The sequence below is a fragment of the Zootoca vivipara genome, chromosome 13, assembly GCF_963506605.1.
Source record: "Zootoca vivipara chromosome 13, rZooViv1.1, whole genome shotgun sequence".
NCBI classification, from domain to species: Eukaryota; Metazoa; Chordata; class Lepidosauria; order Squamata; family Lacertidae; genus Zootoca; species Zootoca vivipara.
In genome coordinates this window covers 51021743-51035532 of record NC_083288.1, presented here as the reverse complement: position 1 = coordinate 51035532, position 13790 = coordinate 51021743, and the positions used below count along the sequence as shown (strand labels likewise).

The 13790-nt window shown below is 46.5% G+C and overlaps 1 protein-coding gene across 1 annotated transcript in view; it reads right to left on the bottom strand.

The window, feature by feature from the left end:
• The window catches only part of SLC2A4 (solute carrier family 2 member 4), a 45239-nt gene extending 31449 nt beyond the window's left edge, over positions 1-13790 (bottom strand). Inside the window, exon 1 of the mRNA XM_035135432.2 lies at positions 13047-13790. Within this exon, the coding sequence (XP_034991323.2) occupies positions 13047-13091 (45 nt within the window). The 5' untranslated portion in view covers positions 13092-13790. The remainder of the gene's footprint in view (positions 1-13046) is intronic.

The window sequence follows — 13790 nt, the reverse complement described above, 5'->3', positions numbered from 1 at the left end:
TAGAAGATGAAAACCCTGGTTTGGGGGGAAATGTAGAGGAGACCCCCTTAATTTTTTTGCCTCCCTAGTTTACGACAGCTTTTCTCCACATTTCCTCTTAGAAGTCTTGGCATGAGGGGAGGCAGTCTGCAAAGCGCCCTTCTCCAATGCGGCGCCCTCCAGGTTTCTTGGAAGTCGTAGCTCAAGGTGCCAGGAGGGCGCCCGGTTGGCAAAGGACGCTGCAGTGCGTACGTGCATGAAAATGCGACCGCATTTAAAGGACGGTGTGCCACTTCCCCTCCTCGGCGGATGGATCTAAGCCTGCCTGCCTCCTGAGAGTGCTATAAATAAGCCCCGCCAGGTCCATTGTGAGATCAAAACTTTTTTCGAGAGCTTCAAAGGAGGAGGAAGCTCTGCACAGGGTCAGTTTGCTTACAACGCCCCGTTGCGGCAGCCGGTTTAGGGCTGGCCGGTGCAAAGATAATAAACGAACATGAAAGAGAAGAGAGAAAACACAGAGCCCTGGTGGTTCTGGACAAAAGGCCCACCTGCTCCGTCATCCGATGTCTGACTGCGCCAGCCCAGGTGTGGCAAAAACACCCTCTGTCATTTACCCTCCTCAGCTGCCATGGTTCAAAGGTAGACTGCGTCCGGACATGGGGGCTCCATTTACCCAGGGTCATTCAAGGTCACGATGGAATATTTGGGGTGGGTGGTTGGTTGGGGGAAACTGAGCACATGTTTATTTCTTAAAAGTACGTTTCCGAGCACAATTCAAAGTGTTGGTGCTGACCTTTAAAGCCCTAAACGGCCTCGGTCCAGTATACCTGAAGGAGCGTCTCCTCCCCCATCGTTCTGCCCGGACACTGAGGTCCAGTGCCGAGGGCCTTCTGGCGGTTCCCTCACTACGAGAAGCCAAGTTACAGGGAACCAGGCAGAGGGCCTTCTCGGTAGTGGCACCCGCCCTGTGGAACGCCCTCCCACCAGAGGTCAAAGAGAACAACAATTACCAGACCTTTAGAAGGCATCTCAAGGCAGCCCTGTTTAGGGAAGCTTTTAATGTTTGATGGATTTCTGTATTTTAATGTTTTGTTGGAAGCCACCCAGGGTGGCTGGGGGAACCTGGCCAGATGGGCGGGGTATAAATAAATTATTATTATTATTATTATTATTATTATTATTATTATTATTATTATTAAAATTGTTGTTGTTGTTTAATTGTTTAGTCGTGTCCGACTCTTCGTGACCCCATGGACCAGAGCACGCCAGGCACTCCTGTCTTGCACTGCCTCCCGCAGTTTGGTCAAACTCATGTTCGTAGCTTTGAGAACACAATTAAAATTAGGCACCGCCCAATGGTTAAAAGGGAAAAAACCTCCAAGTGGCTTACGGTAAGATAAAATGGGAAATTCGAGGGGGGGGGTTACAATGCTTTGAAACGTACGGATGAAGGGAAGAAGAAGAAGAAGAAGAAGAAGAAGAAGAAGGAGGAGGAGGAGGAGGAGGAGGAGGAGGAGGAGGAGGAGGAGGAGGAGGAGGAGGAGGAGGAGGAGGAGGAGGAGGAGGAGGAGGAGGAGGATTAAAACCTAAAACCAACTTTCTATATGCCTGGGTAGGCTTGTCAAAACAAGGATGTTTACAGGGGGTATCAAACAGTATCCAGCGAAGACACTGACGGATGTCAATCAGCAGGGAGTTCCAAAGTGCGGGAGGATTCAAATTATTATTATTATTATTATTATTATTATTATTAGAATTGGGCTACCTACCTGTGTGAGAGGATCCATGCCATCACAGGACTGCCCTCCGGGAACAGAAATCCTCGGTAAGAATTTCCATATACCTCCTCTTTATTTGGCCTCGCTGTCCCCCCCCCCTCCCCACAACATTCAATCCCTTTCCCAAGTCTCTGGGGAAACCAAGGTTTCATGTGCCGTTTCCAGCTCTGAGATGGGAAAGCTGCCAAGCCAGCTAGGATTTCACCCTCTGTTTGGGGGGAGGGAGGGCACGCGATGCATTTGAGTGGCAGGTGATGGGCATGGGAGAGAGTCCAGTTACTCGCTCACGCAGGAGACCCCCGCAACATCCGTGTGTGTGTGTGTGTGTGTGTGTGTGTGTGTGTGTCCCGCCATCCTCTTCTCCCCCCCCCCCAAAAAAAATGACAGCAGCATCTTTGACTGGCTCTGACATTCAGGTTGGGAAATTGGATCTGCTTTAGAAGCTACCCAAGCTTCTCGCTGCCCCCTCCATCCTTCCCGAAATGGGAAGGGGGGGTGAGCCTCTGCGGGTGCCTTGACAACCCCTGCACCCTGTCAGTCAGCGGGTGGCCTGGCACTCAGCACCTGTTCGGCTGCAGGGGGAGGGAAGTCTTATAGCAGAAGTGTAATTTATTTTTTTTTATTTTTTTTAACGGCCAGGGGGGAATACACAGAGACATGTGCCCTGCCTCCATTACTCAGCGTAATGGGAGACAGGCCTGTTCTGGATGGAAGCGGCCAAATATGGCTTTCCCCCCCCTCTCTAGCAGCCGAGGTTCATTCCTGCCTCCAGGCCTGGAAGAACGGCTTTTACGTAAAGTGCTTTAAAAAAGCAAGTCCCAACGTTTCTCCGATGGGAATAGGGATGTCCGGAAGGGCAAGCGGGGCATTGCGGGATCAAATCAGAAATGGGGATGGCTTCATTTTGGAGGGCAACCAAAATGGTCAAAGGCCTGGAAACGATGCCTTATGAGGAACGGCTTAGGGAGCTGGGTATGTTTAGCCTGGAGAAGAGAAGGTTAAGGGGGGATATGATAGCCATGTTCAAATATATAAAAGGGTGTCATATAGAGGAGGGAGAAAGGTTGTTTTCTGCTGCTCTAGAGAAGCGGACATGGAGCAATGGATTCAAACTTCAAGAAAGAAGATTCCACCTAAACATTAGGAAGAACTTCCTGACAGTAAGAGCTGTTCGGCAGTGGAATTTGCTACCAAGGAGTGTGGTGGAGTCTCCTTCTTTGGAGGTCTTTAAGCAGAGGCTTGACAGGCATGTGTCAAAAATGCTTTGATGGTGTTTCCTGCTTGGCAGGGGGTTGGACTGGATGGCCCTGGTGGTCTCTTCCAACTCTATGATTCTGTCCAGTGCCGAATTTACATGTAAGCTAAACAAGCTCTAGCTTAGGGCCCCACTCTCTTGGGGGCCCCAAAAAGATCTAAAGGAAATATTAAAAAAAACCTGGATGTACATTTCCAAAATATAAGATAAAAAAGAAATAAAATTAAACCTACCTACAGCAACAACAGTGTTTTGTTTTGTGTTGCATACGGACGTATTAGGTTTATAAATGACCATATAGCATATATTCAACACCAAAAAAAACCAGTGACAATTTGTTGTTGACAAAGGACAGCTGGACATATAAAGGGCCCCATTGCCTTCAGTAGCTTAGGGCCTCATCCAACCTGAATCCAGCCCTTCTTCTGTTGATCTGGGACTGTCCCGGGAAAATCGGGGCACCTGGAGGGTCTGCAGTCTGTTGGCAATCGCTGCTGCGGCAGTACTGGCTTGCAGAGGAAGCCCCCCTCCCCCCCGTTACCCTGGGAGCAAGTTCCCTTGGGATCCAATGGGGCTTACTTCCGAGTAGGCAAAGCTAGGGATGGGTGGCACTGCCAGCTAAACTAAGGCAGGAAGAAAAAAGCCACAGTGATTTCAAAAAGAGTCAGTTATATTATATTGCTGTCACCAATAATTGCATTTATATCCCGACTTTTTCTCCAGGGAGGTCAAAGTCTTGTATAGGGCTCTCTTGTGGCTCTTCCTCATTTAACCTCTACAACAGGCATCCCCAAACTGCGGCCCTCCAGATGTTTTGGCCTACAACTCCCATGATCTCTAGCTAACAGGACCAGTGGTCAGGGAAGATGGGAATTGTAGTCCAAAACATCTGGAGGGCCGAAGTTTGGGGATGCCTGCTCTACAACAACCCTGCGAGGTGGGTCAGGCTGACTGAGCCCAAGGTCACCCAGTGAGCTTCATGGCTGAATCAGGCTGATTTGAACCCTGGCCTCATCCAGGTCCTAGGCAGACACTCTAACCACTATGCCGCACTGCCCCAGCAACTTAATCTGGTTGATAATCAGATATTCTGCACTTCGGTTTTGTTATCTTAACCCACGCGCAACTGTACTCTGCCTATTTTAGAGTTTTGGTTTTCCAGCTTTCAATTCCCGTCTGCTGTTATAGCCATTCTATATACAGTATGTACATAGAGGGACCCAGGTGGCGCTGTGGTTAAACCACAGAGTCTAGGGCTTGCTGATCAGAAGGCCGGTGGTTCGAATCCCTGTGACGGGGTGAGCTCCCGTTGCTCGGTCCCAGCTCCTGCCAACCTAGCAGTTTGAAAGCACCTCAAAGTGCAAGTAGATAAATAGGGACCGCTCCGGCGGGAAGGTAAACAGCGTTTCCATGTGCTGCTCTGGTTTGCCAGAAGCGGCTTTGTCATGCTGGCCACATGACCTGGAAGCTATACGCCGGCTCCCTCGGCCAATAATGCGAGATGAGCGCACAACCCCAGAGTCGGTCACGACTGGACCTAATGGTCAGGGGTCCCTTTACCTTTACCATATATGTACATTACAAAACGATTTAAAAAAAACAACAAGCAAAAGCTTTACAAAAAATGAGAGCGAGGATAATCTGGAATTATTTGCTAAAAGCTTGATCTTTATTTATTTTACACCTTTTCATGGCAAATGTTTGATTGTATTTATGCCGATCTTATAAAAGGTTGTAAATATTTATATCCTTGTCTATGTAAAGTGATTCATTGAGGATTTAATATGAATCTGTGTGTCTAGATTTAAAGGAAAATAATAATAATGTAGTTTTGATTTTGAACCTAATGCTTTGTGTTGTATGTTCATGCATATTATTAGGTAAAATAAAATTAATGTGTTTTTTTAATAAAGAGAGAGAGAGAGGAAGGAAGGAAGGAAGGAAGGAAGGAAGGAAGGAAGGAAGGAAGGAAGGAAGGAAGGAAGGAAGGGAAGTGGTTGGGTCTACAATTTGCAAGCAGTCACAACCCAATATTTACTTGTCATGTTTAATTATGGTGAATTCTGTGCAGTATGGAGCACCGAGGGAACCATTAATTGAAATTAATGGACATGACTAACTCAGGTCTACTTTTTGGCCTGAGACCTGGGAGAGACCAAGGTTCAAGTCCCTTGAGCCACCAAATTCACTGGCCTTGGGCCAGTCCCTGCCTTTACTCAGGCTAACCTACCTCACAGGGTCGTTGTGGGGTTTAAATGAGGAGCGGGAAGAGAAGCATGCAAACCGCTTTGTGCTCCTCGGAGAAAAAAGTTGGGGTATGAATGCAAAAAAATGAGCTTTTTATTTATTTGAGAGATGGTTCCTCTGAGTATGTGCAGAGTGGGAAAATGTCTCTCGCCAGGAAGTAAAGCTCAGCATCGCCCTACGGGAGCAGGTTTAGGGACCAAAGCTTCTAGATCAGAGACTCTTTAGCCTGGTGGAGTCTCACCTGAGAAATTGATGCTCTCCCAGCCAAAAGGAAAATCCAAAATATGGGCATAATCCTGCATTGATGGAAGTTGGCCTGATCTTGTGGGGGTTATACACCTTCTGAAGGAGCAAGTGTGCAATGTGGGGGCCTCCTGTCCACGACAGCTCGTGGCCCAGCTTCTTCTTCTTCTTCTTCATCATCATCATCTTCTTCTTCGTCTTCTTCTTCTTTGGCGATCCCTCGTAAGTAAGATTGTCTTCCATAAACACGGTTTTAGCAGTGACTGTGGAGGCCAATTCTGGAACCACACGTCCTTCCACAGTGGGAACATTGGTTTCTGGGCGAGAGTTGATCACGGTGAGGGTTTGCCAAGCGTGCCTTCCTCTTAGCACATTTCTCCCTTTCGTCTTGAGTTCGAGCATCTTCAAAGCCCATGACACCTTTGGTAAAGGCTGTACTCCAATTGGAGCGCTCGCAGGCCAGTGTTTCCCAATTGTCGGTGTTTATACTACATTTTTAAAGATTTGCCTTGAGACAGTCTTTAAACCTCTTCTGTTGACCACCAGCAATACGCTTTCCATTTTTAAGTTTGGAATGGAGGAATTGCTTTGGAAGACGATCATCAGGCATCCGCACAACATGACCAGTCCGACGACGTTGACGTTGAAGAATCATCGCTTCAACGCTGGTGATCTTTGCTTCTTCCAGGACACTGGCATTAGTTTGCTTGTCTTCCCAAGTGATGTGTAAAAATGTTCAGAGATCCCATTGATGGAATCCTTTGAAGAGTTGAACATGGCGTTTATACGTGGTCCGTGTTTCACAAGCATACAGCTGCACCCCTATCTGGACTAGGTGAGTCTAACTTTCTGTTGTCTACGCTCTGGTATCCTTTAGGTTTGATTACTGCGATGCGTTATGCCATAGGGTTGCCTCTGAAGACGGTTCGGAAACCTCAGCCAGTGCAGAATTCAGCGGCCAGGTTGCTCACAGGAGCAAGACGGTTGGAGCATAAACGGCCTTGGTCCAGTATACCTGAAGGAGCGTCTCCTCCCCCATCGTTCTGCCCAGACACTGAGGTCCAGTGCCAAGGGCCTTCGGGCGGTTCCCTCGCTACGAGAAGCCAAGTTACAGGGAACCAGGCAGAGGGCCTTCTCCGTAGTGGCACCCACCCTGTGGAATGCCCTCCCACCAGAGGTCAAAGAGAACAACAACTACCAGACCTTTAGAAGGCATCTCAAGGCAGCCCTGTTTAGGGAAGCTTTTAATGTTTGATGGATTTCTGTATTTTAATGTTTTGTTGGAAGCCGCCCAGAGTGGCTGGGGGAACCCGGCCAGATGGGCGGAGTATAAATAAGATATTATTATTATTATTACTATTATTATTATTATTATTATTATTATTATTATTATTATTATTATTATTATTTCACCGATCCTGGCCCAACTGCACTGGCTGCCAATTAATTTCTGGGCCCGATTCAAAGGGCTGCTTTTGACCTATGAAGCCTTAAACGGCTTAGGACCACCTCCCCCATTTGAACCACCCGGGACCCTGCGATCGTCACCCAAGGACCTCCTTCGTGTGCCTCCTCCATGAGAGTCTGGAGGGTGGCGACACAAGAACAGGGCCTTGTTTGCAGTGGCTCCCCCGTCTGCGGAACACTCTCCCCAGGGAGGTTCGCCTGGTGCCTTCAATATACAGGCAAAAATGTTCCTCTTCTCCCAGGCCTTTGGCTATTTAAATCTATGGCCATTTAAATCGGTGTGGGTGTATATGTATTTTTTTAGTTTGTTACTTTGTTAAGCATTTTATTTTATATATATAATGCAAACCGTTCTGCGACTTAATAAATTAAAATAACGTTTATAAGCAGGACCCGAGCCACACACTAAAATATTCCAGGATGCCAAGGCTAAATATTGCAGGATTTCTAGGTGCTCTGAATAACGCAGGCGAGGCACACATGAGGTAAGAGATCGGTGTGAAGCGCGCTTGTTTGCGCATGAGCTAAATGACAGAGGCGACGCAGGTACGATCCTGTTCCCCTGCTAGGTAGCAGAGTGCCAATCGCAAGATGCAATGCAGCAGTCACACGGCCACATAATGAATTTAGGGTATTGCGCTTGCTGCAGGTCACGCTCCCTACATGCGTGTGCTTTCCGTGATGTCACAGAAGGTAGATCTGCTTTGCACATGCAGCAGAACGACAGACAATTGCTCCGGTGGATCTGATTTAAATCAAATTGATATAAATCACGATTTAAATCACGAGTCACTAAGACTCGATTTAAATCATTTATTTATTTATTTTACAGAAAGACTCATTCTTGCTGGTATAATCTTAATACAGTGTTTACAAACCAGATGAAGGCTTCGTTTTTGGAATAATAAATTTTCAGAGTAGTTTTTGCAGTTATATATAAAAAATACTGATTTGGTTTTACTATTAGAAATACATTGACAGATAATTATGAAATTATTGTGAGGTTTAATAATTGAACTGTTTATATTTGGACAACTTTTCTGCTGCTGTACTTTATTGGAAGGAGAAAAATAATCATTTCCTTAATAACAATTCAAACAATTTATTTAACTAAAAGAATAACATCGTAGCATATGTATCCATGTTAACTGATGTGGTTAAATGGTGTTTATAAAAATAAAAAACCAACCCCTTAGACTGAGTTTTAGCACACATGAAAAACTTAAAACAAATCCTTATTTCCTGATGAGTAGCATTTGGACTATAATGTAACTTAAATAGAAATCTAAAATGATTTCCCCCCCAAAAGCATTTTATTTTAAAAATCTGATTTAATTTTTTTTAAATCCGATTTTTATTTTTTAAAAATCCGATTTTTATTTATTTATTCATTTGAAAACCATTGATTTTTAATCCACCCTGCACAGATGCAACCCGTTCTGGGCCCAATCCTGCCTATTGAAAAGGGACTATATATGGGGAGCTGTTTACGAGAATTTTGGGATACCATATATTAATGAACTTAAAAAGATATTCAAATTCTCATTCACAAGAAATAAAAAACCTGAGGCCTTCTTATTAGGAATTGCATCTATTGAAATTAAGAAAAATCTTAGACCTCTTTTCATGTACGCAACCACAGTGGCTAGGATTTTAATAGTAAAGAACTGGGAAAGTGATAACAACATCCCCACAAAAACCGACTGGCAAGCAAAATACTGTAGGTAGGATATTTACAACTTGCAAAGATGACAGGGAAATTAAGAGGAAATTCAGTTCAGAATACCTTAAAAATTATTGTGATAATGGTAAACTCCTGGCAGACTTAGAATGAATCTTGAAATATAAAGAGAGTACATAACAGAATTTACATAACAGAAAAGGGAAAGCTAAAAATAAATAAAAACGAACTGTGTACAGATTAACAAACGTTAAATAGTAAAATGAGAAGAGTCAGAAGTAATGTTTAAGGTGTGTTTATGTTGCTGTGGGTTAAACCACAGAGTCTGGGGCTTGCTGATCAGAAAGTCGGTGGTTCGAATCCCCGCGACAGGGTGAGCTCCCGTTGCTCGGTCCCAGCTCCTGCCCACCTAGCAGTTCAAAAGCACATCAAAGTGCAAGTAGATAAATAGGGACCGCTCCGGCGGGAAGGTAAACGGCGTTTCCGTGTGCTGCTCTGGTTCGCCAGAAGCAGCTTTGTCATGGTGGCCACATGACCCGGAAGCTGTCTGCGGACAAACGCCGGCTCCCTCGGCCTATAGAGCGAGATGAGCGCCGCAACCCCAGAGTTGGACACGACTGGACCTGATGGTCCGGGGCCCCTTTACCTTTATGTTGTAATGTGTGTACTGTGTCTTGTTTGTATTATATGTAAAGGTAAAGGTAAAGGGACCCCTGACCGTTAGGTCCAGTTGCGGACGACTCTGGGGTTGCGGCGCTCATCTCGCTTTACTGGCCGAGGGAGCCGGCGTACAGCTTCCGGGTCATGTGGCCAACATGACTAAGCCGCTTCTGGCGAACCAGAGCAGCGCATGAAAATGCGGGTGGCGCTGTGGGTTAAACCACTGAGCCTAGGGCTTGCCGATCAAAAGCTCGGCAGTTCGAATCCCCGCGACGGGGTGAGAGTTCGAAAGCACATCAAAGTGCAAGTAGATAATTAGGTACCGCTCCAGCCGGAGGGTAAATGGTGTCTTATATGTACTCTCGCGCAAACATCTCTCCCAAGCCCCAACTTCCTTTAATGTTTTTCTCCAGGCTGGGGTCGCAGAATCATAGAACTGTAGGTTTGCAAGGGACCCCCCAAGGTCATCCAGCCCAAGGCAGAAATGGCAGCTAAGGCATTTGCCAATTACTTCTATTGATTTTCCAAGTTATTACAAATCATAGCCAAATCAATTCAACTTATAACCATTTCCAAAACCAGCTTTCCGCTCTCCTTATATGTCCAAACTGAACCCCTGTCACTGCTTCGATTCTCCGGTTAACATCCCCCAGTATTTACCGATAATATTATTATTAGAATGTATTTTAATTAACTGACTGTGCGATTTTATGTACACTGTGCTATTTTTACCTGTCGTTCGCTGCTTTGGCTGGGGAGGGCGGGATACAAATAAAATATTATTATTATTATTACTATTATTATTATTAATCAGCTCGCAGCTGAGATGTACCCTTAAGGTCTGATCGTGCTACCTGGATGGAGGATAGAATACAGGAAACTGTATAAAGGTAATATTTATGCATTCATTCTCCTGCCTGTTTTGTTCTCTAGCCCTGCACACCAATGGCACCTGGGATAGAAGGGGAAAAGAGCGTTGAGCCTTTGCAACTTAGGGCAAGTCTACCTACCTACCTACCTACCTACCTATCTATCTATCATCTATCTATCTATCTATCTATCTATCTATCTATCTATCTATCTATCTATCTATCTATCATCTCTCTGAGTCTCAGTCTTTCTACCTGCAAAGTGGGCGTAAGAGCGGCCTGCTCCACAGGGTCGTTTGAAGGTCAGTTTTTTCAAGTTAGTAATGCAGGAGAGCTGTGGGGGGGGGGGGTGTTGCGGCTTGATCTAAGAATTGCAGCAGAAAATGCAATGTTAGGGATTGGTTCAGTCGCGTTTCCTCCCATAAGAACACACCACAGTAATTGAAATTCCTAAACAGCTACTCAGGTTGGTTTATAGGGGTTATAATTACCGCGGTTGTTTGATGGCGTCTCTCTCAACAGAGCGGCATAATTGGGCAAGCGGGGTGAGGGGGTGGGGAGAACGCTGCAGAAATCCAGCGGTTTGGGAACGGTTTTAATTATGCAAATGAATGCATCATTTGCCTACACGGACGCATGCATTTATTAAAATGTATACAAACCTTGATGGTTAAAAAATAAGAAGGTCAGAAGGCTTTACGAGAAAAAGACCAAACAATAAAAAGCAAAAACTTTTGAAAAGTTAAAGGAACGATAGACGAAAACAGCTCAGTCGGTAGAGCCTGGTGAGACTCTGAATCTCGGGGTCGTGGGTTCAAATCCCACGCTGGGAAAAAAGATTCCTGCAGAGCTGGGGGAATAGATGAGATAATGTGGGGCAGAGAGGGAGCTGCAGGGCTTTCAGGGACAACAGGGAGTGGAATATCAACTTCCTGCATTCCTATCGACCTTCAGGCTTTCACTCAGAAACATGAGGACTAGAATCTTGCTTTATTTTCAGCGGGTCTGACTACAGCTCAGGGACAGAGCACCTGGCATTATCCCCTGCCCCAAACCCTTGAGAATTGCTGCCAATCAGTGCAGGCAATATTGAGATAGATGGACCCGCGGTCCAACTCAGTACACAACAGCTTTTTGTGTCCCTGCGTTACTCACGTAAGCAAACCAAGCTACACGCAGCACATAGGTCATTCGCTCCCATGAGATGTAGTGAGGGCATCAATACAGATGGCATTAAAAGAGGGTAAGGCTACAAATGCCTTGGAGCCATGATGGCTGTATTCTCAAAGGCAGCATGCTTCTAATATCATCACAGAATGGTGGAGTTGGAAGGGGGACCCCCAAAGGACATCCAGTCCAGCCCCCCCTCTCATCGCCTTTTGTTCTGGAGTAGGGTGGGGGGCTTAGCCCTGTGGCAGAGCCCACCATTTGCCTGCAGAAGATCCCGGGTTCAATCCTGAGCATCTCTGCTTCAATGCTGCTAGATGGCCGGCCTCTGACAGGCGGAAATCCTCCGGGGGAAGGCAGACCAATGGTCTGGAGCAGTATAAGGCAGCTTTCTGCGCTCCCTCCACGTGACCAAGGGATCCGGCCTGTGGTGACGAACGGGCACGATTCGCACTCGGACCCCGAGCATCCAAAATGAAATCCACTCAAGGAATCATCTCGAAAGGAGCTGGGCCGGGCACAGCTCCTTGCAACCTGGCACCCAAGTGCCGAGACTGTCCCCAAACAAAAGGAAGCATTCCAGGGATTCCTGCTTTGCAGGGGGTTGGACTAGATGACCCTTGGGTACCTCCCAACTCTATGGTTTTTATATATATATTCCTTCCAGGCCACAATGGGTCACAACAGGTGCGCCTCAAAGAAGACAATCCATTAAACGCCCCATAAAAAAATCTGGTTTCTTCACTGAGCATTAAAAACGTTGCTAGTAAACATGGCTTGGTGCCTTGATTCCCGAAATTCCATGAGGTCTAGAAACCCTCCGTTTTGACAACATGAAAAATGCATTGGATTCTTTGCAAGAGGCCCCTTTTCCGCCCTCCCTCCCATCCCGGGAACCCACAAGCTCTGTCATTCTTCTGCGTCTACTGGGCGTGGTTATTCTGCGGAGAACAAGGGTTGCCTTAAAAGGCACTTTGCAGATGCTCAGAGGCAATATTCTCAGGGGCAGGGAGAGGGGAATGATACAGAAGCTCAAAAATCCCTAGATGTGAAATCAGGGCTGAATTCTCTTGACGCCTCTCTGGCTGAAAACTAAGACTGTCTCTCTTCCCACCTTGCAAGGTCGTTGTGCAGGCGAAAGCAGAACGGGGTGGAAGGGGACGCTAAACAGACACCGCAAAGAACTTGTTTGTGCGAGGACCACGGGCCACAGAATTACAGAATTACAGAGCTGTGGGGCCGGAAAGGGATCCCTGAGGATCATCCAGACCAACCCGCTGTAACGAATGCAGTCAGCACCTATTCTGGAGGCATCTGAGAGCCGCAATTGGGTGAAAAGCGACTTGGGGAGACGCCCTGCTGAAGGCAGCGTGGCTTAACCTCCGAGTAAACATGACCCTCATTTCACAGTTGCAGGAACACCCTGAACCAAGAGGTATAAATAGTTGCTCGCATGATACGACATGAAACCCAAGTCTTAATTTGAAGTCACAACTCGGAGGCATTTAAAGAGACGTTTGTAGGCAATGGAATATTCCGAGGGACCCCAGAAGAAGCAATGACCGCCCAAAATGTGCTCCCAGATCTATGGGTCTCCTTGAGCTTTGGGTCTCAGCACCCTCACAGCATTAATCCCCTCCCCACCCTCTGTGCAGACCTGCCACCTCTCCTCCAGCCCCGCACCCCACCCCAACATTTACCTCATCCTCGTCCTCTCTCCGTATCTGCTGGAAACCAGCTGGCATCTCTGTGGAGAGTTCAAATCCCGCTTGAGATGACACAGAGAGTCGTCTTTTCTTTCGCTAAAGGCTTGCCCTTCTTCTTTTGGGAAATAAGTTTAAATCCAAAGTCAAGGTCAAGGCGGGGATTGAAGGTGTGGAGTTAATAATAATTGGAAAACAAAACAAAAAAACACAAGGGGAGTCCGGAAATGTCCCGAGGGGAGGAAAGTAGGGAAGAGAGAGAGAGAGAGGGAGGGGGGGAACAGGTGGAGAGAGAGAGAGAGAGAGCAGCTGAAAAGAGAGAGAGGGAAAAGTTTAATGGAATGAAGGGAATGGAAGAAAGAATGAAGAAAGGGAGGAAAGAGAGGGAGAGTGAAGGAAGCAGAGGAAAGGTGAAATGGTGAGCTAGAGGAATAATTCCAAAGAGGGGACAGAGGGAAGGGAAGGAGGAGAGACGGGCAAAGAGGGAACCAAGGGGGAGAAGATGATAAAGAAAGAAAGAAAGAAAGAAAGAAAGAAAGAAAGAAAGAAAGAAAGAAAGAAAGAAAGAAAGAAAGAAAGAAAGAAAGAAAGAAGGAAAGAAAGAAAGAAAGAAAGTTGAGGGGTAAAGAGGGGAGAGATATAGAGAAGAGGGGAAGGAGAAAGCCGCGAGGAAGGAGGACTGAGGAAGACCCTCGTGCAAAGAGCTGGCAGGTCCGCAGTTTGGCCAGGGCTGCGCTGGGT